This window comes from Schistocerca nitens, chromosome 10, assembly GCF_023898315.1.
Source record: "Schistocerca nitens isolate TAMUIC-IGC-003100 chromosome 10, iqSchNite1.1, whole genome shotgun sequence".
Classification (NCBI taxonomy): Eukaryota; Metazoa; Arthropoda; class Insecta; order Orthoptera; family Acrididae; genus Schistocerca; species Schistocerca nitens.
Window position 1 is genome coordinate 115230419 of NC_064623.1, and position 26096 is coordinate 115256514.

A 26096-nucleotide genomic window follows, 5' to 3' on the forward strand; every position below is an offset into this window, starting at 1 on the left:
GCTCAATGGTATGGCCTTCAGCACCCATACAAATTCCCAATTTTTTCACTTTCCAATCTCCCCAGTTCTTGAATGACAATGAAATGATGAGGACTACACAAACACCCAGTTCCCACGTAGAGAAAATCCGCAACCCGGCTGGTAAACCACTGTGAAGTGCATGGCAAAAGGTACCAGTATAGTAAAACATCTTTTGGTTTCCTACAGTCTGATCGTTTATGGAATGAGAAAAGAGCGGCTACTTCATTGTCTCTGTATGTACCATAATTAGTCTACAGCCCCTACAGGAATGATCTGTGTGAGGCTGAAGAATATCTCCATATTCTTCATTTAATACTGCTTCCTAAAGTTGGCACTCAGGGAATAATATGCATTTATTTCCAAGTGTCTGCCAATTATAGTTATTCAGAATTCTGTGACACCATCCTATGAGTTAAAACAAACCTGTGATCATTCATGTCCCCCTTCTTTATATATGTTCAGTATCTCCTGTTAGTCCTATATGGTATGGATCCCACACACTTGAGCAATGTTCTACGACAGGACACACAAGTGGTTTGTAAGCACTCTCGTTTTGTGGGCTGACTCTACTTCTGCAGCATCCTGCCAATGACCTGAAGTCTGCCACTTGTTTTACCTATGACTGAGCTTAACTGAGCATTCTATTTCATATCCCTATAAACAGTTACACGCCGCTATTGGAAAGAGCTGGCAGACTCTGAATGTGACACATTGATATTATAATCATAGGATACTACTTTCTGCATTTTGTGAAGGGCACAGTTTCACATTTCTGAACATTCCTGTAAATAAGAAGGGCTAAAGAATGGACAGACCCACATCCTTAATATCAGTATGCTAATTCTTGAACATATTATTTATAAGTTTTAATGCAATAAATTTCGTTGAGATAGAAAACTTTTTGTCCACAAACCAGCACATATTTAGAATGCATCACTCTTGCAAAACTCAGCTTGCCCTTTTCTCAGACAATATCTTGAAAATTATGAATGAAGGGCAAAAGGCAGCTTCCATATTCCTACATTTCCAGAAAGTGTTTGACATGGTGCACTGCCGCAGACTGTTAACACATATGTGAGTGGCTTGAAGGCTTCTGAAGTAATAGAACTTTATGGTGAGTGTGCATGAGGGACTAGGGTATCATCAGGAGTGCTCAGGCAAATGTGATAAGAGTGGCATATAGATAATGATTTTTCCCTGACTCCATTTATGAGTGGAATAGGTAAGGAAATGATTAGTAGTAGTACATGGCACCCATGATTATACATCACATAGCAGCTTGTGGATATGTATGTCGATGTAGCTGTAGAATCAGCCCAGAACATTTCAAAGTCTCCAAACAGAATCTTCTTAATTTGCTGACACCCTTCTACATACCTAGTAGGAGTAATGTTTCAGTAAGAAAGAGTGTGACTTTTCTAATTAGTTTGTAATTAATCTTGTCTCCTTTAACTCTTTCTTCTATTTTGCCAGATGAAAAAATTTCTGGTTCAAAAAACTCAGAGTTTTACATGATTGATTGGGCATTCTTGTCACTGATGCTGGATGGTGAGTAGAAAAGTTTATTCCTGTCTTCAATTGTAGATTTGTTTTTATAATAATTTTTCTTTTTTAGTCTACATATATGTAGGATGAACTGAACTCCGCAAACAGAATTTTGTAGATTGTAGAGGGATATTTTCCGAGTAAACTGGTGCAAGGGACCTATGGTATCTAGTGGCTGATTACAGAGTAATTGCATTTGATTTGATTTCTTATCACCATTTATCTCTGTATCTGTATTGTGCTCAAGATAGCTGCACATCACTAAAAACATTGGTGGTAAGGGCTGTATGCCTTGCTTGGAAACAAACTTATTCCATTCACTCACGGTACTTACCATTGACAACAGCAAAGCCCATTTTGTGATTTGAATAATAAGACTCTGCACTTGTTACATTTTTAATGAATGTTTTGAGAATTTGTTCCCATTAGCATGTGCAAACATTTACATTGGTATTTATGTAAAGTCTATGTGTGTGGTGTTCTGCCTCTTTTGGCCTGCATTTGCCTTTTTGTGGTTTTACTGTACTTGGAAAATCAGAAAATATAAACCTTGTGACCTTTTTTTTATGTTCTTATGTTATAAAATATTTTTTTCTCTGTGTACATACAGGTACTGTACCTACTTTGTTGTTCCCACTTTACTCTTTGCCATCAAACTTGCACTCAGTACTGCTCAGTTCTATCTCGTGTTTGTTTTTCTGGCACAGTTAGTTACATGTGAACACAGCATACAGATAGGGTTACTGGTGAAAAGTTAGCAGACATGCACCTCATGTACAGGTTCACTGAATGCAATAGAAGAGCAGCACCACAATGCTATGCAGAGCAGTTTCAGTAGTGACGGCAACCACATTCAAATATATTTGTATCTGTATATAGGCTCTAATGAGAAACTGGAGTCTTCCATGTTGTACATTTTATTGGTTGCACTTTACAGGCTTTACAGCTGTATTTTTTTTAAAAATGTACACAACATTTTCCCAACTAAGCTGTACTTATTTACACTTCATCTTCATTCCACAACCAGTTTTCACTTTTACGCTGAAAGGTGGAAGGAGTATATATAGAATCTATACAAGGGAGTTGAACTTGAAGGCAATATTACAGAAATGGAAGAGGATGTAGATGAAAACTGGATAGGAGATATGATACTGTGACAAGAATTTGACAGAGCTCTGAAGGAGCTAAATTGAAACAAGTAGATGACATTCCATCATAACTAGTGATAGCCTTGGGAGAGCCAGCCATGACAAAACTCTTCCACCTGGCGCACATGATATATGAGACAGGAAAAATACCCTCAGACTTCAAGAAGATTGTAGTAATTGCAATTCCAAAGAAAGCAATTGCTGGCAGATGTGAAAATTACTGAACCATCATTTAATAAGGCATGGTTGGAATATACTAACCTGTATTCTTTACAGACAAATGGTAGAACTGGTAGAACCAACCTGGGGGGAAGATCAGTTTGGATTCCATAGAAATGTTGGAAAACATGAGGCAGTACTGACCCTATGACTTATCTTAGAAGATAGATTGAGAAAAGGCAGACCTAGTTTATAGCATCTATAGATGAAGAGAAAGCTTTTGACAATGTTAACTAGAGCAATAGGCTATTTACAAGTTGTATAGAATTACTGAACCATCATTTAATAAGGCATGGTTGGAATTTACTAACCTGTATTCTTTACAGACAATTGGTAGAACTGGTAGAACCAACCTGGGGGGAAGATCAGTTTGGATTCCATAGAAATGTTGGAAAACATGAGGCAGTACTGACCCTATGACTTATCTTAGAAGATAGATTGAGAAAAGGCAGACCTAGTTTATAGCATCTATAGATGAAGAGAAAGCTTTTGACAATGTTAACTAGAGCAATAGGCTATTTACAAGTTGTATAGAAATCAGATGGCATTTTTACGAGTCAGGTGGCATGACAGGGAAGCAGTGGGTGAGAAGGGAGTGGAACTGGGTTATAGCCTCTGCCTGATGCTATTCAATCTGTACACTGAGCAAGCAGTAAAGAAAACCAGAGAAAAATTTTGAGTAGGAATTGAAAGTCCAGGGAGAAGAAATAAAATCCTTGAGGTTTGCTAAGGACAAGGTAATTTTGTCAGAGACAGCAAAAGACATGGATGAGTGACTGAATGGAATGGAGAGTGTCTTGAAAGGAGGATAAAAGAAGAACATCAACAAAAGCAAAATGGGGATAATGGAATGTAGTCGAATTAAATCAGTTGATGATATGGAAACTACATTAGGGAATGAGACACTTAAAGTAGTGGATGCGTTTTACTATTCGGGGAAAAAAGTAACTGATGATGGCCAAAGTAGAGAGGATATCAAGTGTAGGCTGGCAATGGCAAGAACAGCATTTCTCAAAAAGAGAAATTTGTTAACATCAAATATAGACTAAAGTGTTAGGAATTCTTTTCTGTGTAGAATGCAGTCATATATGTCAGTGAAATGTTGGACAATAAACAAGAAGATAATAGAAGCTTTTTAACTGTGGTGCTACAGATGAATGCTGAAGATTAAGTACATAGATCACCTAACTAAAGAGGAGGTGTACTGAACAGAATTGGGGAGAAAAGAAATTTGTGGCACAACCAGACTAGAAGACAGGATTGGTTGATATCTGAGACATCATGGGATCACCAATTTAGTACCAGAAGGAAGTAGGAGGGATAAAAATTTTGAGCAAGAGATGAATACAGTAAGCAGATTCAGGAGGATGTAGAGTGCAGTAGTTATTCAGTGATGAAGAGGCTCGCACAGGATAGAGTAGATGGAGAACTGTGTCAAATCAGTCTTTGGATTGAAAACAACAACAACAGTGGTAGCAACAAACCATTATCAAGCTTTTTGACAGGATAAGGTGCCATACGCATATAAAAGGCTGTGTGTTCACGCGATGTGCTTATGTTCATTTTTGTTTGCAAATTTTATTCTTTTCAATGGTTTGACATATGGTTGGTGCACATATAGTACAGTATGTGCAAAACTAGATGTGTAATGAAGAAGGAATCTAAATAGATACAGCTTAAGTGGGAAATAATGCATCCATTTTACAAGATTTTCTTGTTCAAGTTCGCCCAGTAGATACTCTCAATACAAAAATATACAACTACATTCTACTACTTCAGTGTGTGATGATTTTAGTGCTAACCTGTTTAACACTGTGTTCCTAGTTGTAATTTAACGGACTACTGAAACTACCGATACCACCGGCTGGCGAGGTGTGCGGTGCCGTAAATCAACTTGAAGGAGCAAGTGAACTTTAACTACGTAAACATAAAGTGAAATATTATTATTTTGTTACAAAACTGTTAATATGATGACAATAATGAGGTATATTGCCACAGAACTATATTATAAACACTTTTCATTTTTCATACTATGTTTTTCATATACGTATACGTGTGATGTGTAAAATATCAATATACAACCAAGGCTGGCAGTACTGCACAGTTTGTAAGCTCTGTGAACAGGAGCTGGTTGTTGGCGGGTGTAGAGACAATGGGCAGTTGGTGTTGAGACGTCTTGTAATACGCATGCTATGAGAAGGTCAAGGATAGAGGGAACGAAATGATGTATTGGAAAAGCTGTTACATTGAAAATTATTGAATATCGTCATGATCAGCATTTATAAAATAAAAGTTGGAAGTTTAACTATGTGTCAGTTTTTATGCAGCAAAATATACACCCTAGACCTCAAATTGATTTAACAAACCACGGATGGAGAGATTAATCACTGGACGACGAGCGTGCAACAATGACCAATAAAGGTAAGAAAGTTATATTACTCTAAATTCAAATTGTGATGATACCTATCTTTCTCCATGTCTTCAACCCTGTATGTACTCTGTTGTTAGAGCGAACAGCATGACAGGGACGTGTGGTCGACTAGGCACACAGGGAGACCACAGCAGGTTTAAAATGATAATTTGTAGCTTAATATACTACTACTGATAGTAATTAATATTTGTCCCCTGGAGAAAGAGGTGCATTGCATGGCGTATTGTGACTTAAGTTGTCGGACTGTTTAAGAGCAATCTGTTTGCACAAGACAAATCTGAAATTATGTATTGGATGCTTAGAGTAGAGGAAAATAACATTCTAGGGAACTGACCTAGAGATTCTGATTCCAGAACGTGGAGCATGTGGTCTTTTGCCATTTCTATGAATAAGAGCATTTCTAGTGCATCTTCAGGACCGAGGAGGTGTGAAACTGTCGCCACTGAAGTAAGCACACTGTGTACAAGGTGTCCACTCTTTGCTCCTGTAATCAAATCTGTAAGTAAATTTTTCCACTGGAAAATTGCTTCTTGTTTCAGCAGTGATATCAACTGCCAGGTGTCCTCTCCTGCAAAGAATTAAACAGATAATTTCCATAATTGCTGGTATTAATACATAGTTATTTTTCAAATCACTTACAGTAACAACTAAAACAATGAAATATACGCTATAGATTATGAGATTTAAACTCTAAAATGTCAATAAAAATAACCAAGGCATCTGAAGTGTATCTGCCTTGGCTAGGTTATAATGTAGTATGAGATATATGAAATTAGTTTAAGGCTTCATACATGTTTATTTTTTGATTTATTGCTTGTATTTTCAGGTTTTTAGCATTGGCATATGGTTTTGACTGGATAATGGATACTTGTCATTGTTCTTCTTCTTCTCTTTCTTCCTCTTCTGCTGTAAATGCTGTCCTCCAAGAACAATGACAGTCAGTAACATGGTATGTTGTTAGCCCATGACTTTTATGACCTGCTTTCTGTGTTCAGTCTGAGCCAGTGGCTTAAGTTCTTTAACCAGGATAATCTTCTATGTTGCAGACTATGTCTGCTATCAATATTTCCTTGAAGTATTTGTTGAAACAAGTTGTATGTGTTATTGTGAATTATATAGACAACATATTTGTATTTTCTTCTCTTGACTTGGTTTTGAGGATTTATAAATCTTCATTCATATGCCACAGTACTGCCACATTTGTGGATTTATCTGTCCACAGTATTCTTAATATCTTTTGAGATGCCAACATTTCAAATGTCACAAATTTCTTACCTAATATTACAGTAAGTGTCTATGATTCAACTCCATAGAGTAGCATACTTAACACGTAGCTTCAAAGCAGTCATGTGTAAAATTTAATACTTTTGTCATGGCTAGTCAGAACTTTCTTCATTACCTGAAAGAACTTCTAGACTGTTCAATTCTGCAGTGAATTTCTTGAGAGAGGACTCTGATACCATTCATTTGACACCTCAAATATTTACATGATGAAACCCTTTCAATCTTACCATTACCAAATACGAGAGGACTCTGACTTCCACTTCGGATTCTGCTGACAACCATCCACTATGTCTTACTGACATTTAAACAAAACCTCAGGTCATAGTTCTCTTCTGTCCCAGCATTTAGTAGTTCTTGCAGATCATCCACCCTGGCTGCAAGTAAGACAGTGTCATCAGCATATCTAATGTTATTGATGATAACTTCATTAACCACCATTCCTCGACTCTTTCCAGAAAGAGAATCTTGGAAAATATTTTGAGAACAGATGTTGAAAAGAAATGAGAAGAGAATGCTGCCATGGTGATCTTCTACCATAATCAATAGTGTTTCTGACAGCTAACCATCAACACACACACTAGCAGTTTGCTACCAGTACAGATTTCCAGGAAATCAGATGTCACAACCATCCAGCCTGTCACCTAAGATGTGGATAAGTTGTCATGCTGAACAGTCTCAAAAGCTTTTTCATAATCAATGAAACAAGCATAAAATTTGACATAAATATCACGACATCGCTGTATTGATATTAAAGGATTTTTATTTAATTTTGTAATAGGCAATATTAACAATGTCTAATAAAAATAGGGAAGTATGGAGAAGCTCATTGTTTCCAGACTGAAAAATTCTAAAATTTTACGTGAACTGTGACTTCTACACAAAACTAAAATTGATTATGAATTTATCTCCACATTAAACTCCCAAATTTATGTGGGTGAGTGTTGAAACTTCATATTGGCAGACTAATTAATGACATTTCAGAAAATGAAAACCAGTGTACTCAATTTGAATTTTAAGTAGTGTTACTGTAATTATGTAACAGAAAATATAATGTTGAAGTTAAAAAGGGGAACCCAAGAAATATTCTATGTTAAATAAATGTAAAATTTTTGCAGTAAGAACAGATTGTAAATGAACTAGACAACTTGTATAAACTGGAATGCTATGGAAGGCATTGTGGGCTTTCTTGTGGTTTCAGACTGAAATGGTGATGGATGACTGTATTTTTTTCTCTGGTATAACAATCTCAAACTGAAACCATCTGATGTAATTTTGTCTTACAAAAGATCCTAGAACATCACTATTTGCTATGAAAGCTACATATTACAGTTTAATCACTAACATTGCTACTTCTATCCCTGGCATGTGGTGACATGGTATAGCTTTTCTGCTCCAAGACACACCTTGTTGAGTTAATTATTTCTAAAATTATTAATTCTGAAAATGTTTTTTTGGGTAGTGAACTTATAGATAAGTCTCATAAATCGCCCCCTCTTTTCAGTTTGCTACCGGAGAATGTTGAAAAGTATATGGGTAGATCAAATAACTAATGAGCAGATATTGAATGAAATTGGGAGAAATGAAAATTAATGACAGCAAACAAGCTATAGTTTTCTGAGTTCAAAAACATGTAATAAGAATTATTTATGGTGTGAACTCAAGCAGGATGAGGAGATCAGTGTTTAATGTGCTGTCAATAACAAGGTCATTAGAAACAGAGCACAATTTTGGATTAGGGAAGGATGGGAAAGGAAATCAGCCATCCACTTTCAAAGGAACCATCCCAGCATTTGCCTGAAGTGATTTAGGGAAATCCTAAATCAGGATGGCCAGGCACAAGTTTGAAACATCGTCCTCCTGAATGCAAGTCCAGTGAAATCAAGTACATCCTGTGGAGGCCTGTTTAGGGACCTGGGGATACTAGTTACTTTTTCCCAATACATTTATTCCTTAATGAAATTTGTCACTAAAAATATTATTTTTCCAACCCAGCAGCTCATTTCATGGAATCAATACTAGAAATAAGAACAATCTTCAGAAAGCTTTAAAGAAACTTATTTTGGCCCATAAAGTCTTCCATCATTGAGGAGCAAATATATTCTCTAACTTTCAGGCAGCCACACAATGAAATCAGGAAGATCAATCTCAAAAACATATGCCAATGCCATTACTATTACAAGATGTTTAACAGAAGTCCACAAAAATCATTGTGTTAAGGATAGCACTAGTAACAGATGGGTTTTTTGGAGGGAGAGTTTACACTCAGTTTCAATTTGAGCCAACAAGGTTCTCCAATTGAATAGAGAGCAAGGGAATTTCAAACATCTGGCCACTGTGTTCTTGGGGTAGCATGGCTTCCTCAAACCCCACATTTAGGGTGAGGCATCTACTTCACTTTAGATACTTTTTGATATGATACACGTATGTATGATCTACAGAATCATTGAAGTGTGCATGGCTATTTGTTGACATACTGGATTATGCTTCTTGATCTTCAGCCAACATTAGTTTAATGACTTTTCTGACATTTTGCGAAAACATGTCACTGGCATTGTCAAAGATTCACACAATACTGCTGTTGGCAGTTTGAGCTCAAAGCAATGGAGGCTGAATATTTGACAATGCCAGCCACTCTTGACAACGAAACACAACAAAAATTATTAAACAAACATTGGCCAGAGATCCTGAGATGAAACCCAGCAATGTATATGTCACATACAACGATCAATTTTCACTTTAATGAACAGTCTCAATGGAATCATAAAAGAAGCCATTATTATAACATTATTGAGTACTGAGATACAGGTATCAAACCCATTTTTACAAATGAACCTATGCAAATTTTTGGATATAGACCAGTAATTTTACATGAGTTCTGCTGCATTTTATGAATTTTCCTTGAGGTAGTACATTGCCATTCATTTTTTTCATTAACAAAAACTATCACAGACATAAAAAATATTTAGAAATTAATAATTCTATGACACTAAATATTTTACGAACAGCATAAGTTAAATGAACCATGTTATATGGGTCCGTACCCCTGATCTATGCAGACTTCGATTCAATGGTGCTTCATTCAAATGTTCAGAAAGACAATATACACTGAAGCATTTACTGTTGAGAGAAGCACAAGATTCTGTATGGAATTCAGCCCAACAAAAGAAAATCAGGAATAAAGCTCACAGGATTTAGCAATGTACTGTCTCTGACTTACCCTCTCTGACAGCTCACCATTCATTATCAGCTACCCTCGTTCTCACTACAGGTGAGTCTGAGTGAACTAACATTCCTTTTTAATTTTCCCCTACTTGTCTCTCTCTCTCTCTCTCTCTCTCTTTCTCTCCTCCCTGAAGAAGGAACTATTACTTCAAAAACCTGGGATTGCCTCATGAAGCAACACTGACCATCAATTCTGTGTCATAATTGATTAATTTTCTTTGCTGAATTTTCCTTTGATACAAATAATTAAGTATACATGCCTTGTTCATTCAAACTTCCTCTTGCAAAAGTGATTAAAGGTGGCTCATATACAGAAGTTTTTGTGCACTTATTTAATTCAATTCCATACATTCTTAGTGCTTTGCTTATCCAGACATGATTTGTGTGTCAGATCAGACACGTTCGTATTTGATCTCAAGTCTTCAGACAACAAACACACACCTAGGAATCTCACTCTTTTCGGATGGAACTGCCTGCAAGTCTCTAGTCTAACTGAATCTAACAGACACTGGGCTGTCTCATACCTGTTAGATGTTTGTTGCCATATTCTGAACAAAGGCAATTCTTGCAGATTGTACCAGTTACTCCAAGCCAGGAAGCAACCACAGAGAAGGCCACAGGTGCATTCTGTGTGCGGTGGAAAAGTACACTCCTCGTACAGCTCAGGGCGGCACAGGTCAGGTGGCAGGGGCGGTGTTGTGAGTTCACTGTACCAGGGCGAAACTGGGATTTCTGCAAATGAAAATACATTTTTTATTTTTACAAAATTTAGTGGAATATTTGTGCTATATTTTCACACACACTCTTTCAAATAAAAACATGGCTATAATCACCCAAAATGAAAAATACAGCAATATGTATGAATGGTTCACCAAAGAGAAATTCGGAATGCACTCATGAGTAATTGATCGGGTAACGGAAACTGTGAGAATGTAAATAATTTGAGGAGTGAAGGCAACAAATCACCAAATAGTGGAGGTCCTGAGTAATCACAAGGCATATAAATAAAACTGAGACCTTTGTATTTTTTGGAGAAATCCTTTTTTGAGCTATGGAGTAGATGCAGATACACAGCTGCATGCCGGTACTGCAGCTCTACAGTTCAACTGCAGTGAGGTTTTGTGGCAGGTGGAGTGGACAAGGGAGAAAGTAATTGGAGAGAGAGGGAGTAAGGGTGTGGGAGAGTGGCTGATAGCTCAGAGGGAGAGGCAGCAGTCTTGTAATAGACTTGACTTGTGAGACCAGCCACATCATACAGTGAGTTGACAAAAGCCACGTGATACCTTCTTATATAATGTCAGACCGCCTTTTACCTGGCATTGTACAGAAACTTGACATGGCATGGAGTAAACAAGTTGCTGGAAGTCCCCTGCAGAAATACTGAACCATACTGCCATATTTACAAAAGTATTGGCAGTGCAGGATTTTGTGTACGAACTGACCTCTCCATTGTTGTTGTTGTTGTGGTCTTCAGTCCTGAGACTGGTTTGATGCAGCTCTCCATGCTACTCTATCCTGTGCAAGCTATTTCATCTCCCAGTACCTACTGCAACCTTCATCCTTCTGAATCTGCTTAGTGTAGTCATCTCTTGGTCTCCCTCTACGATTTTTACCCTCCACGCTGCCCTCCAGTACTAAATTGGTGATCCCTTGATGCCTCAGAACATGTCCTACCAACCTATCCCTTCTTCTAGTCAAGTTGTGCCACAAACTCCTCTTCTCCCCAATTCTATTCAATTCCTACTCATTAGTTATGTGATCTACCCATCTAATCTTCAGCATTCTTCTGTAGCACCACATTTTGAAAGCTTCTATTCTCTTCTTGTCTAAACTATTTATCATCCATGTTTCATTTCCATACATGGCTACACTCCATACAAATACTTTCAGAAATGACTTCCTGACACTTAAATCTATACTCGATGTTAACAAATTTCTCTTCTTCAGAAACGCTTTCTTTGCCATTGCCAGTCTACATTTTATATGCTCTCTACTTCAAACATCATCATCATTTTGCTCCCCAAATAGCAAAACTCCTTTACTACTTTAAGTGTCTCATTTCCTAATCTAATACCCTCAGCATCACCCAACTTAATTCGACTACATTCCATTATCCTTGTTTTGCTTTTGTTGATGTTCATCTTATACCCTCCTTTCAAGACACTGTCCAATCAGTTCAACTGCTTCTCCAAGTCCTTTGCTGTCTCTGACAGAATTACAATGTCATTGGTGAACCTCAAAGTTTTTATTTCTTCTCCATGGATTTTAATACCTGCTCCAAACTTTTCTTTTGTTTCCTTTACTGCTTGCTCAATATACAGATTGAATAGCATCGGGGAGAGGCTACAACCCTGTCTCACTCCCTCCCCAACCACTGCTTTCCTTTCATGTCCCTCGACTCTTATAACTGCAATCTACTTTTTGTACAAATTGTAAATAGCCTTTCGCTCCCTGTATTTTACTCCTGCCATCTTCAGAATTTGAAAGAGAGTATTCCAGTCAACATTGTCAAAAGCTTTCTCTAAGTCTACAAATGCTAGAAACGTAGGTTTGCATTTCTTTAATCTTTCTTCTAAGATAAGTCGTAAGGTCAGTATTGCCTCACATGTTCCAACAATTCTACGGAATCCAAACTGATCTTCCTCGAGGTCGGCTTCTACCAGTTTTTCCATTTGTCTGTAAAGAATTCGCATTAGTATTTTGCAGCTGTGACTCATTAAGCTGATAGTTTGGTAATTTTCACATCTGTCAACACCTGCTTTCTATGGGATTGGAATTATTATATTCTTTTTGAAGTCTGAGGGAATTTCGCCTGTCTCATACATCTTGCTCACCAGATGGTAGAGTTTTGTCAGGACTGGCTCTCCCAAGGCTGTCAGTAGTTCTAATGGAGTGTTGTCTACTCCTGGGGCCTTGTTTCGACTCAGGTCTTTCAGTGCTCTGTCAAACTCTTCACGCAGTATCATATCTCTCATTTCATCTTCATCTACATTCTCTTCCATTTCCATAATATTGTCCTCAAGAACATCGCCCCTGTATAGACCCTCTATATACTCCTTCCACCTTTCTGCTTTCTCTTCTTTGCTTAGAACTGGGTTTCCTTCTGAGCTCTTGATATTCATGCAAGTGGTTCTCTTTTCTCCAAAGGTCTCTTTAATTTTCCTGTAGGCAGTATCTATCTTACCCTAGTGAGATAAGCCTCTACATCCTTACATTTGTCCTCTAGCCATCCCGGCTTAGCCATTTTGCACTTCCTGTTGATCTCATTTTTGAGGCCTTTGTATTCCTTTTTTCCTGCTCTATTATGTCCCATAAATGTTCAATGGGATCCATGTTGGGCAGTCTGGGTGGTGAAATAATTTACTTGAATTGTTCAGAATGTTTTTCAAACCAGTTGTGATTAACTGTAGCCTAGTAACATGGCACAATGTCATCCACAAAAATTCCGTCATTGTTTGGGAATATGAAGTCCATGAATGGCTGCAAATGCTCTCCAAGTACCAGAACATAACCATTTCTAGTCAGTGATTGGTTCAGATGGACCAGAGGCTCCAGTCAATTCCACATAAACACAGCCCAGATTGCTGTGGAACTACTGCCAGCTTGCACAGTGTCTTGTTGACAGCTTGTGTCCACGGCTTCGTAGGGTCTGCACCACACTCAAAACCTACCCTCAGCACTTACCAACTGGAACAGGGACTCATCTGTCAAGGCCACATTTTTGCCAACAGATGTACTCACAAGCCCAGGTGAGGCAATGCAAGCAATGTCATGCTGTCAGCAAAGGCACTCACATTATTTGTCTGTCACCATAGCAGATGAATAGCAAATTTCACCACGTTGTCCTAACAGATACATTCATTGTATGTCCCATACTGATTTCTGTGGTTATTTCATGCAGTGTCGCTTGTCTAATAGCAGTGACAACTCTACACAAATGCTGTTGCTCTCAGTCATTAAGTGAAAGCCATCGACCACTTCACTGTCTTTTGCGGAGATAATACCTGAAATTTGGTATTCTCGGCAAACTCTTGGTGCTGTGGATCTTGGAATATTGAATTCCCTAACAATTTCAAAAATAGAATGTCCCATGTATCTAGCTCCAACTACCATTCAGCATTCCAAGCCTGTTAATTCTCATTGTGCAGCCATAATCACATCAGAAACCTTTTCACACGAACCCCCTGAGTACTAGAGCACTCCCCTTTTATATCTTGCTTATGTGGTACTACAATTTTTATATGGACACATGGCTATCCTATTACTTTTGTCAACTCAGTGTATACCAGCTCTGCTGGAATTTCTTAGGACAACCACTGACCAGTTGTCCAGCCAAACAAATGGACACTGCCAAACAGTGGCCAAGAGCAGAGTTAGGCACCCAGCAGCATAATATACTGCTGAAAACAACATGCTCTGTTTCAATATCTACTTCACAACTCATGATATCTGGATCCTATGGCACAACATCAGCTTCCCTGAACTACCGATGGATCCTCAGAACATGACCTCTGATCTCGTAATCCTCCTTGGCTCACCATCTGTTAGCCCTTGCCCCACACATATCTCCTCCCCTACCCCACAACCCAGCTTCATGCATCCTACAGCAACACACTTTCTTCTCCATAATCTCCCATGCCTATATTCTGTCTCCCCCTCCTGAATGCATTTTCCATGTCACTGTCATGGTGCACTGCACAAACTCACTGATGCCACTACCTGGGCAGCATTTCTGGTTTTGGTCAAAGATCATTTTTCAGCAAAGATTTTTGATGACAGCGAGAGTTACAAACACATGGAACCAAGATGCATGTTGGCTCCTGGTAACATAATAAAGTATAAATTTGTTTGTTTGTGTGTGTGTGTTGAATGGTGGGGTGAGGGGGGGGGGAGGGAGGGAACAGTTCTTGTCCCTGTCCCCAACCTTACACCCAAAATAAAATTCTTAGCACTTCTTCACAAGAGGATTAAGTTTTTGCAATTTCAGAGCTACCTATCTACAGATATAACAATAAAAAACTACACTTTTTACACAGGTATGGGGCATTTCCTCTTCTGAATTAACACAAAGCACAAATTTTCATTAACTTAGTGGAATAAGGAGTCACTTCCAACAATTGTCAGAATCCTCGATTCTGAGATGCAAGTGGAAACAAACACAACATGAGTTTATGTGTTTAAGCATCACTCATTGGCAGTGCTGTCAAACCATTTCCTGGATGTAGATTTATGAAGTGACTGTCATGTGTGGTAATTCCCTGTAAATATTTCAGTAAGTCTGCAGAATTTTTAAGTTAAGCCACAGTAGAAAAACTAATATGCAGCGTTTTCAAAGATTCCAATAGGCAGAGGGTAGCGTGTCATAATAAAACTGAGCCAATAACCAAACACTGATTTCATTTCTAAGTTCAGCATCCACAGCATAGAAAAGAACAGCACTTGCATTCTTTCAGTCTTTGTAACAAAAATATTGTTGACGAGAGTAACCTGCACCTATTTATTCACCCACAGCACACCACATGTGACCTGTATCTTCAGCAAATGAGGTTCTATGTAACTGCTAGTAAATTATGGCAGAATGCTTTGAGTATCTCCTAAAATATAAGAGTGATTGTGGAGGCCCCAAGTTATCTGACCATAATTTTACTGAGGACGTTCCTGCATCTTATATCCAGCTTACACCAATCTCGACAGAGTTGTGGGAGGTGGTTTGAGTGGTCCTTGATAAGAATGTTTTGACATCTCGTGAAGGCACTGAAACTGTCAACAAACAACGTAAAGTCGAGTTGCAGAAGGGCACTATGAAAAAACTACTATACATTTAAGCTTTCAGCCGAAAGGCCTCACACACACACACACACACACACACACACACACACACACACACACACACCAGTTAATTCACGAAGAGATATGCATGGAGCTCAAAATATATGTTATACATTATTATTGTGAGGCAAGTAGCTTTTATCGAATGCCGCACTACATATCCAGATGACGAGTTACATGACACTACCATACAACATAGTCACCAAGTCTCTGCAAACAACCAGGAGTTTCAGTTCCTTGACAGTAGAAATCAGCTGAGCAAACATTGTTGTCATCGGAAAAGCTGAGACTGGTGTGTATCAGTTCCTTGACTGCCTGGACATTGTCACCTTTGTTCGATGTTGATGGTTTTTCTTCCTAATAAACATCATGTCGGTGTGGTCTCAGCTGAATTGTTGGCACCATTTCACTTTGACTAGATGTAACATTGTGTTTGACACATACACTGCCAGAATTTCACAGTGAATCTGTGTACAATTTAGAATTGTACTGTCCGATGTACTTCAACAATGGAGTACATTTCCAGTTGCACATCATTTCACACCAAAACTGTGATGTACCTGTCATCCAAACACTGACAATGCACCACTCTTGTTGTGCAAACATCTTAGTATGGGACCACAAGTGTAACTTACTTTTTGAAGTCCAGTCATACATAAGGTTAAATGTAACTGCGTCAGCCAGGTTATAATGCAGTATGTGGTACAAAGAATTAGTGCAGCGCATGATACATGCCTGTTTTCCAGTTTCTTGCTTGTCTTTTCCCGATTTTGGCATTGACTTATGGTTCTGAGGTTAGATAATGAGTACTATTGTTGTTAAATACAAAATTTAGCTACATTTTATAACTAGATTTCTTCCATTGGTGGGAGGACTGGAACAGGGTATTTTCAGACTTATGATGCCAGCTGACAACCTATTGAGTGAGAAGTAGTGGCTCCAAGGCCAAGAAAGCTGATGACAGCTCGAAGATGATGCGGTTAATCCATGCCCCCAACCTCATCCCCATACTAAATAAAGATGCCACATGACAGAGGATAACATGGTTGTTGGTTGGTACAGAATGTTGCTCTAGGCATGAGTGCAGAGTTACTGATGTGTGTGTGTGTGTGTGTGTGTGTGTGTGTGTGTGTGTTTTCGCCTATCCCCTCCCACTCAGGTTCACAATGTCTTATTCATTGGGTACCACACTAACAAAATTAACTGTTAACTTGAATTACATATATATAAGAAAAACCATTCACATACAAAAATTATCTCAAAAAAGTCACTGACACTACAGAAGAGCTAAAGAGTGGGATAAAGCTGAAGGCAGGATTTTCAAAAAATTAATTTATGCATTAGGAATTATTTAGCTGTGTGTGTTTTTAACTGTGCACAGTAACCACTTTTGCTATTATTCTGGACACTCCTGAGTGGAATACAAATTATGGAAGCAGTAAAGATAGCAGCTTAGCATATAGCTGTTGATAACTTTTGTAATTTTTTTTAATATGAAACATAGATGTATGTGTTGTGTGTTGGCCAAATTTTCATTTCATGGATTATTTATTAGCCCTCTTGAAATATCCTGCTTCCATGATGAACTATGCTTGGTGCACAGACACACATAACAAATCAGAAAATTTGTATCTGATGTTGTTCTACCACTTTTGCTACATTTATTTTCTTTTCTCAAGCTCATTTGTCCAACCTTTGTTTCTTCTTATTTTCATTACTTTCCACTTTTCAACCATCTATGCCTTCAGCATGCTATGTAGTCTCCCAGGGTTAGTGTTGTTCCTGATCTGTTATTGTGTGTGTGTGTGTGTGTGTGTGTGTGTGTGTGTGTGTGTGTGTGTGTGTGTGTGTGTGTGTGTGTGTGTGTGCGCGCGCCCGCGCGCCCGCGTGCACCCCCAATCCTTCATCCGTAGGTAATTTGTTGTTTTCTCCATTTTTCCTTGTTTCTTCAACCCTGGAATTTCCATTTTTGTAGTACAGAAAAGTGAAGTCAGAGAATAGTACTGGTATAGTTTCACTGCACACTTACCAAAATCTCAGCAGATGCTTCAGTAATATCACTAGAGACATCTTCACACAGAATATAAGCTAAAAGATTGCAGACATCCAGCGAACTAAATTTCCAGTTTCCTTCCACTTTTAGCCTTGACAAGACCTGAAACAAACAAACCGAAGCCACAGTTTTAAGAAGACAGATAACCTGACTTTAGAATGTGAAGAAAATTTGTTATGAGAATGATGCTTAACACACACCTGTTACCAGCTTTCTACAAAAAAGTATCTTGGAGTTCATATATGTTTCACTGCGCCTAATATTAAAAAAAGGAGCATTACCATCACTTTAGTCCACTTACATTTCTACATATTTCAGGAATCACCTGTGTGGAGAAATTATAGTGAGACAAGGCTACCAAGGTGTTTATTTACCCCTGACTGATTAAAAGTGCAAAACTCAGGTCTGCATTCCGATAAAATTTAATAAACAGAGCTAACAGATGAGTCCATTTATGTAATCATATGTATTTCAATTGGTTTGTTTCACATAAAATAAAATCATGTATAATACTGTGATGTCCACAGAAAACTGTGGTGGCTGCACCTACTGGATGCCAAGTTTGCTGTTTGTCCCATTTATGTCCATAAAGACACGACATTATACGAACAAAAGGGTACAGTCCCAAAATATTTTGTGGAATGAATATTGTGAATAAATCTTCAGAAAGCAACAATGTGTTCAAAAATGTATATCCAGGATGGCATAGCAATACAAATTAGGATAATCTACTAGTCAGCACATAAAGGAGGTGTTGAGTAGCAGACAGGCACATTTAAAAGTAGACACACACACTCATGCAAATGCAACTCACGCAGACAACTCCTTACTGGCTGAAAGCTTTATTTGTGACAGTCTTTTTGTTACGCCTATCTGCTACTCAGCACCCCATTACATGGTGAGTGGCAACTTTTCTTTTCATAATATTGATATGTATATCCTTTGTATTCCCATAATTTATTTACTTACAAGCGCATTTTTGATTAAAAACTTCTAATTGATTAATTGATGAGTAGAAATATTATTTTAATGTAGTCAATTCTCACACTGGATTGGTTTTCTGTATGGAATGTTTAAAGTATTTTAAATTTATTATTGAACACAGGAAAAATTTACTATGGACTACTGTGACAGTCTCGTTATGTCCAAAACATTTTTACATTTATGAGTCATGATACACTGTTGCTCACCAGATATTGGACAACAAAATATTAATATAATTTAAAGGGCTAATGTATACTGTTGAAATAATACCCCAGACTGAGTAGTAAACACAGCCTAAACTTTATTATATCAAAATATAATTTTTTTAAATAATAAATGAAAAGCATTACAGTACCTGTGGTGAATGTCCAATGAAAGAATACACAGTCAGTTTTAGCTGGGAACAAAATGTAACACCTCAAACTTCATACAGTGGTATGATAGAAAATTATTTTTGGGTGGTAAAAAGAAATGAAGACTGGGATTTAATGTCCTGTCAATGATAAGGCCATGAGAGATAGAATGCAAGGTCAGACTGGGGAAAGAAACTTCAAATGTTCAAATGTGTGTGAAATCTTATGGGACTTAACTGCTAAGGTCATCAGTCCCTAAGCTTACACACTACTTAACCTAAATTATCCGAAGGACAAACACATACACCCATACCCGAGGGAGGACTCGAACCTCCGCCAGGACCAGTCGCACAGTCCATGACTGCAGCACCTTAAACCACTCGGCTAATTCCGCACAGCAGGGAAAGAAAGAAATGCCATCGTTTTCAAAGACACCATCCTGCCATTAGCATTAAGCTGCACTGTCTGGTAAAAATAGTGAAGCACCCATAACAGGAGGAGGCAAAGAAACTTAATAGGTTGAGATAGTATGTGATGTTATTACAGTGGTTATGATAAGGATTCCAATTTACAAAGAACTTGTCTGTTTGAGCCCACTTATCAGTGTGGCATAGTGCCCTCTCTGGTCTGGATGCAAGCACTAATTCAGTTTGGAAGGTTGTTATAATCTCATATCCTCGATACTGACAATGGGACAGAATTGGGATCTGAGGTAGGCAAACACATACTCTGTTGAGGACAGATATGGGGATGTTGCTGCCCATGTTACCTAGCAGCATCATGCAGACAGTTCATAGACACACATGTGATATGTAGGTGAACACTGCCCTGTTGAAACATGGCACTCCAATACCATCGTATAACAAGTAAAACTTGAGGACGCAGGATGTCTGTGACATACTGCTGCACTGTCAGAGATTCCTCAGTCACTACCAGATGTGTCCTAAATTCATACCCATGGTTCCACACACCATGATGCCAGAAGTAATACTGCAGTGCCTATAAAAACATTGGAAGAACAGGACCTCTTGCCAGGTTGCCACCTTACTCATTGACAATCCAGCGTTTAGTATCTGCACAGGCATACTTCACAGGTCAGCAGTAGCTAGGTGACAACCGGAAGAAAGAACCCCAAGAGAGGAAATGAACTCCACACGTACGTCGAGTTACAGCAAGTAGAGCATCCGAACCCATGTAGAGATGTATGTGGCAATAACTCAGCATGCATCTAGTGCAGGCAGCTAATGACTAAGCACAAAGTAAAAGCTGACACCCACAGTGGATGAATGCAGTGTGAGTGCTGGCCTGCTCCACTTATGTATACCCACATGTAAAAACTTACATCAGCGGGTCTGTCTATACTACTCGATGCATGCACACTCCGTGGCAGGTTTCTGGCCTACTCTGCTGTGCTACCCTTGCCAGTTCATCTGCATCCATCTCGATGTCTGCTAGTGGGGTACTAAATCTCGTGCCCCTGAAAAGGCCATGCAGGGCAAAAGGTGGCCAGGATTGGGCCACAGCCTCTGGCGGAAAAAGAGAGAGAGTGCCGGAGAACACAGCAGCAGAGGCCATGTCAACACCACTGGCTCCCCCAGAAGGCTGGAAGTACATGGAGGCTGTGGCAATGACCTGCCTTTTGGAGGCAGTGGGGATGAGACCACCTCCATTACTGACGGGAGCAAGGATTTATAAGGGGAGGGGATGAGTTGAAATGAAAAGGCTCCACCTCAGCAGGCAGATGCATGAGCCTCACTGGAGTATGAGGCTGCAGAAGGCATGGACGGATTGCAACAGGGTGCACTGTGGCAATTGGGAACTTCCCCTCTGGAACAGCACCATGATTTACCCTGTCACTCACCTGAATAGAAAGCCACAACAGCAATTTCCCAATAGGTGTAGTCCCATCTGATAGGCATAGAGAGTCAACTGCTCCCCTACAATACCAACCATAAACAAATGCCAACCTTTGTGGCTCACCATGACACCTGGCAGCCACCCCTGCTGCCAGCCAAAACACAAAACATTGAGCATAAATGGCAGCCCTGGGAAAAATTCACTGGCCCATAGTCGTTCGTGGCATGCATCTCATGCTACAACATATCCAGGAGACCCTGTGGCTGGCACCCATGCAAACGTTCTGTCAGGCTGAACCTGATGACTGATGTTGCCTGGTATGTAGCCACAAAACTCGACAACACATCATGGGAAGAGGCAGACAAAGACTTTTTCATTTGGATCCTGAATGTATGCATAAAGAAGTCCACCTCTGAGTTATAACACAGGTGAAACATGATGGTAATCAGATCCTGGATGCCACTGTGGATGCAAAAGTCTTCAAACTCACATGGTACAAACTACCTACTGCCTTCAGACATAGGGGTCTGAGGGGATCCCTCTATGGAAAAAATAATCGACAATGCATGAACAGTGACAGTCTATAACATGGAGGATAGCTTCACTATGTACAGAAAATTGGACAACAGCCTGGCTAGGTGAGGAAAACTGGACATTGCATCAAACACAAACAACCACATGCTGCCCATAAATGGAGCACTGAAATTGACATGCACCCTGTCTCAACGGTGTTCTGGGAGTGGTCAAGGAGACAACTGGTGCAATCTGGTTCTGTTCACAGGACCCGCAAGACCACTCCAGATGTTACAAGTCACAACCATTCGATAGATGTTACATAATGCCAACGTCTTCATATAAGTGGTACCCCAGTACGTATGTAGCAACTGCAGTATACGAGGCTGCAACACCAGAGTGACAACCATTTGACAGCATTGTTCTTTTGTGGCAAGCAGGAGGACCTCCAGGGCAACAGTGAGCCAATCGCATTGGAGAAAAAACATATGATATGCCTGAACCACACCTGAGGAGACCAGCTCGAGCAAGCGCAATTGGACAGCCAAAATGTTTTTCCCAAAAAGAGAGTCAGTGGACAATGTGATCACGACTCTGCATGCTGTCAATGGAAAATCAAACAGCACTTGCTTCAAGCATCATCCAACATGGTAACACTAGTTACTGGGAAAGAGGATCCATCACTCTGACCAGTGGAGGAGTTGTATCTGGCAGCTTGGAATGGTCGAAATAAGGAAACCAACAGCTTGTGGTCAGTGATGAGAAGCAACCTCACTCCATAAAAGAACCTGTGACACTTTCTAACTCCAAAAATAATAGCATCTCCTTTTACACCTATGAATAATTATGCTACACAGTGGAAAATGTCTTTGAGGCATAAATGATGGGCTGTTCAGTGTTGTCTAGGTTCCAATGGGACAGGAGTGCACCAATGCCTTGTGGCAAGGGTTAAAGGCTTACCCAGTCTAAATGATGCCAGACAGGGAGCAGAGTAAAAGCATTGCCTGAGGGAGTGAATAGCCTATTGACAGTCTGTAGACCAGACACACTTAAAGCCTTTTTGGCAAAATCAGTTAAGAGACTTGCAGAAGAGCATGGCCTAGGGAATGAACTGAGCATACTAAAAACTCTCACTCTAAAAATAATTGAGATCTTTCAGGGTCTTGGGTGCTGGCAAATTGATGATGATATGTTTGTCTGTAGGGAAGAGACCATCTTTACTAAGCACATGACCTAAAAAATGCATTTTTGGAAAGGAAAAAACTGAGAATTTCCAGCTTGCAACAAAGGCCAATCTCTAGATGCATTGTAAAACTGACTTAAGGTTCTGTAAATGCTCCTCCTGAGTAGAGTCTATGAGCCAAATTTCAAGATAAATGGCAGAATGGAGGAGATCCTGAATCAACTGCTACAAATACCATTGATAAATTCCAGGCACAGACAAGATTCCTAAAGGAAAGTGATTAAATTGGTAAAGCCCAAAGGGGGTGATGAGGACCAAGAAAATTCAACAGCAAACCTGACTTTGAATCCTGCCTTGAACAGTTCAGACCATGATCCCAACTTGATCCACCACCACTACCTCAAAATCATCCTTTACAAGCCTTCCAAGAATTCCTCACACCCAACACTGCCTCACAAACTTTCTTCAAGTCCCTACAACAGAACTCCAGGATCTACATTCCCTAAAAGCTGATGATTCCATCATTATCCTGCCAGCAGACAAAGGATCTACCACCATAGTACTTGACCAAAAGGAGTATGTTAGTGAAGGTCTATGCCAGCTGTCTGACAGCTCTACATACAGCGTCTGCCATCAAGATCCCATCTCTGTGATTCAAACTGACCTACAGCGCCTCCTTAAAACGTCAGGCCCCTCACAAGGACTAACACCTCAATCTATAAAACTTCTCACCTCACTCAAACCATGCACCCCCACTTTCCACAAACCCAATCATCCTGGCCATCCTATAATTGCTGGCTTCATAGCACCCACCAAACATGTATCTGCCTTAGTTGATCAACACCTGCAATCTCACTCTAAGAAGACTTGAGCTCTTCCATGTTCTTGGGTGCTGGCAAATTGATGATGGTATGTTCATCTGTAGGGAAGAGACCAGCTTTACTAAGCACATGACCTAAAAAATGCATCTTTTGAAAGGAAAAAAAAAAACTGAGCATTTCCAGCTTGCAACAAAGGCCAATCTCTAGATGCATTGGAAAATTAACGTAAGGTCTATAAATTCTCCTCCTGAGTAGGATCTACGGCCCAAATGTCATCAAGATAAATGACAGACATCAAAGATATCAACCATTCCTTAGATTCTCTGAAATCCTTGCCTGTCCCACTGCCACCAAACACCTTGCTTGTCACCATTGATGCCACCTCCCTCTATACCAACATCCCCTACACACATGGTCGGTCTGCCGTTGAACATTTCCTCAGTCAGCACCCACCTGATTCCAAACATGTCATATCCTTCCTACTCACCTTAATCAACTTTATACTTACCAACAACTACTTTACCTTTGAGGGGCAGACATACAAACAGATCAGGGGTATGGCTATGGGAACCAGGATGGCTCCTTCTTATGCCAACATTTTCAAGGCTCACTTGGAAAGGGCTTTCCTAGGATCCATAAGTTTTCAGGCTCTGGTTTGGTCTAGATACTTTGATGACATCTTTACCATATGGACTCACAGTGAGGCTGACCTGCTAAAATTTCCTGGAATCTCTGAATACCTTCTCCCAATTAAATTTCACATGATCCTATTCCAAATCCCATGCCACTTTCCTTGATGTTGATCACGTGCTCACCAAAGGCCAGCCACACACTTCTGTCCACATTAAATCTAACAATAAACAACAATACTTACATTTTGACAGTTGTTATCCTTTCCATGTCAAATGTTCCCTCCCATACAGCCTTGGCATCATAGGCAAATGTATTTGTTTGGATGCATATTCTTTATACAGCAATATACCACCATTCTCACTGCAGACTTCACTGCACATAATTACCCCACCAGCATAGTTAAAAAGCAGATTTTCCAGGGCATCACATCCAATCCTGGTACTGCTGATCCCACTACAAAATAGCTTTGGAGCACACCATTGGTGGCTCGGTATTATCCTAGTCTGGAAAGTGTTAATCAGCTACTTTGACAAGGCCAAGACTTCCTAAAATTGTGCCCTGAAATGAGATCCCTTCTGACTGAAATTTTGCCCACCACACCTAGGAGAACATTCCATCGCCCTCCCAATCTCTGCAATATTCTTGTCAGACCCTATGCTCCTTCTGCATCCATCTCCCTACCCTATGGTCCTACGCCTGTGACTGTCCCTGCAGCAAAACTTGCCCTATGCATCCTCCTACCACTGCCTATAATAGACCTGTAACTGGGTGCAAAACATACACCACCTGTGCAAAACATATGCCACCTGTTAAATGACACATGTCATATACCAGCTATCATGTAAACACTGTTCAGCCTTCTACATTGACATGACTACCACCAAATTATCAATTAGGATGAATGGGCATAAGCAGAGGGCGTATACTGGCAACTCACAATATCCTGTTGCAGAGCATTCCCTGCAACATGACACTCGTGACCTCAGCACCTGTTTCACCACAAGCACCGTCTGGATCTTCCCCAGACATCAGTTTCTCAGAATTCCGCAGGCGGGGACTAGCACTACAATATGTCCCTGGTTCTCGCCACCCACCTGGCCTTAATTTACATTAATTTCTTCCATCTCAGCCTTTCTTCACTGTAACTACTCTTTGCTTCACTCCATTTTAGTTTTTTACATCTTTCATTGTCTTTCTTGCCTATTTTTCACTGCCCCCTCCCACTTCTGTTACGTACAATGCACTTAGCTTCTCACTCTTATTAACTCATGCATGATGTTTTAGTAGTAATCTCTCTCTTGCAAATTACCCTGCCTTCCAACTTTCAGCTCTCAGGTTTTCAAATATCATCCAGTGCAGTCCCTAGCAATCAGTCTTTCCTTCTCACCTTGTATGGTAAGTCTCCCCTGACCAGGGGTTCTGGGTGACTTTCCCAAAATCTACTCCTTTTCCTAGACCTCTCCAGTCCTTTCCCTTCACCCTTCTTCCTTCCCCTTCAGCCTTTCTGTCTGAAGAAAGAGCCACTGCCTCCGAAAGCTTGCTAATCACAATAGCCTCTTATGCATGTGTTCTGCTACAGCTTGGTGAGTACATTTTTTATCTAAACAACTAAATAGTAATACAAGTTTTTGTAGAATTAAGGATTAAGTTGTTAACTATAACCCAATTGTACACCTGTTCCACTATTCTCCTGGGTGTGTTCAGAATGGATATGACTGTGCCCTTTATCAGTGTACTTGTGTTATCAGCAAACAGTTTTTGAGAATACCTCCAATGTTTCCATGGGTTATGTATGCAAAGAACAGGAGCCAGCTAAACACTGCACCTCGTGACACCATATTTAATGTTTAATGTACTACACTCTCAGTAGAGAAGCATCTGTGGAATGCAAACATGACCTGCAGTTTAGAGATTATTCTCAGAAAGCCAATTCATTATTCTGTTGTAAACTATTTTCTCAAAAGTTTTTGAGAATACAGGAAGGAGGGAGACTGGCCTAT

The 26096-nt window shown here is 39.6% G+C and overlaps 1 protein-coding gene across 1 annotated transcript in view; it reads right to left on the reverse strand.

Moving 5' to 3' along the window:
* LOC126210434 (uncharacterized) overlaps window positions 1–26096 on the reverse strand; it is a 196928-nt gene that overhangs the window by 155347 nt on the left and 15485 nt on the right. Inside the window, exons 4-6 of the mRNA XM_049939667.1 lie at window positions 17729–17854; window positions 10395–10602; window positions 5699–5932 (exon numbers count right to left, since the gene is read on the reverse strand). Of these exons, the coding sequence (XP_049795624.1) occupies window positions 5699–5932; window positions 10395–10602; window positions 17729–17854 (568 nt within the window). The remainder of the gene's footprint in view (window positions 1–5698; window positions 5933–10394; window positions 10603–17728; window positions 17855–26096) is intronic.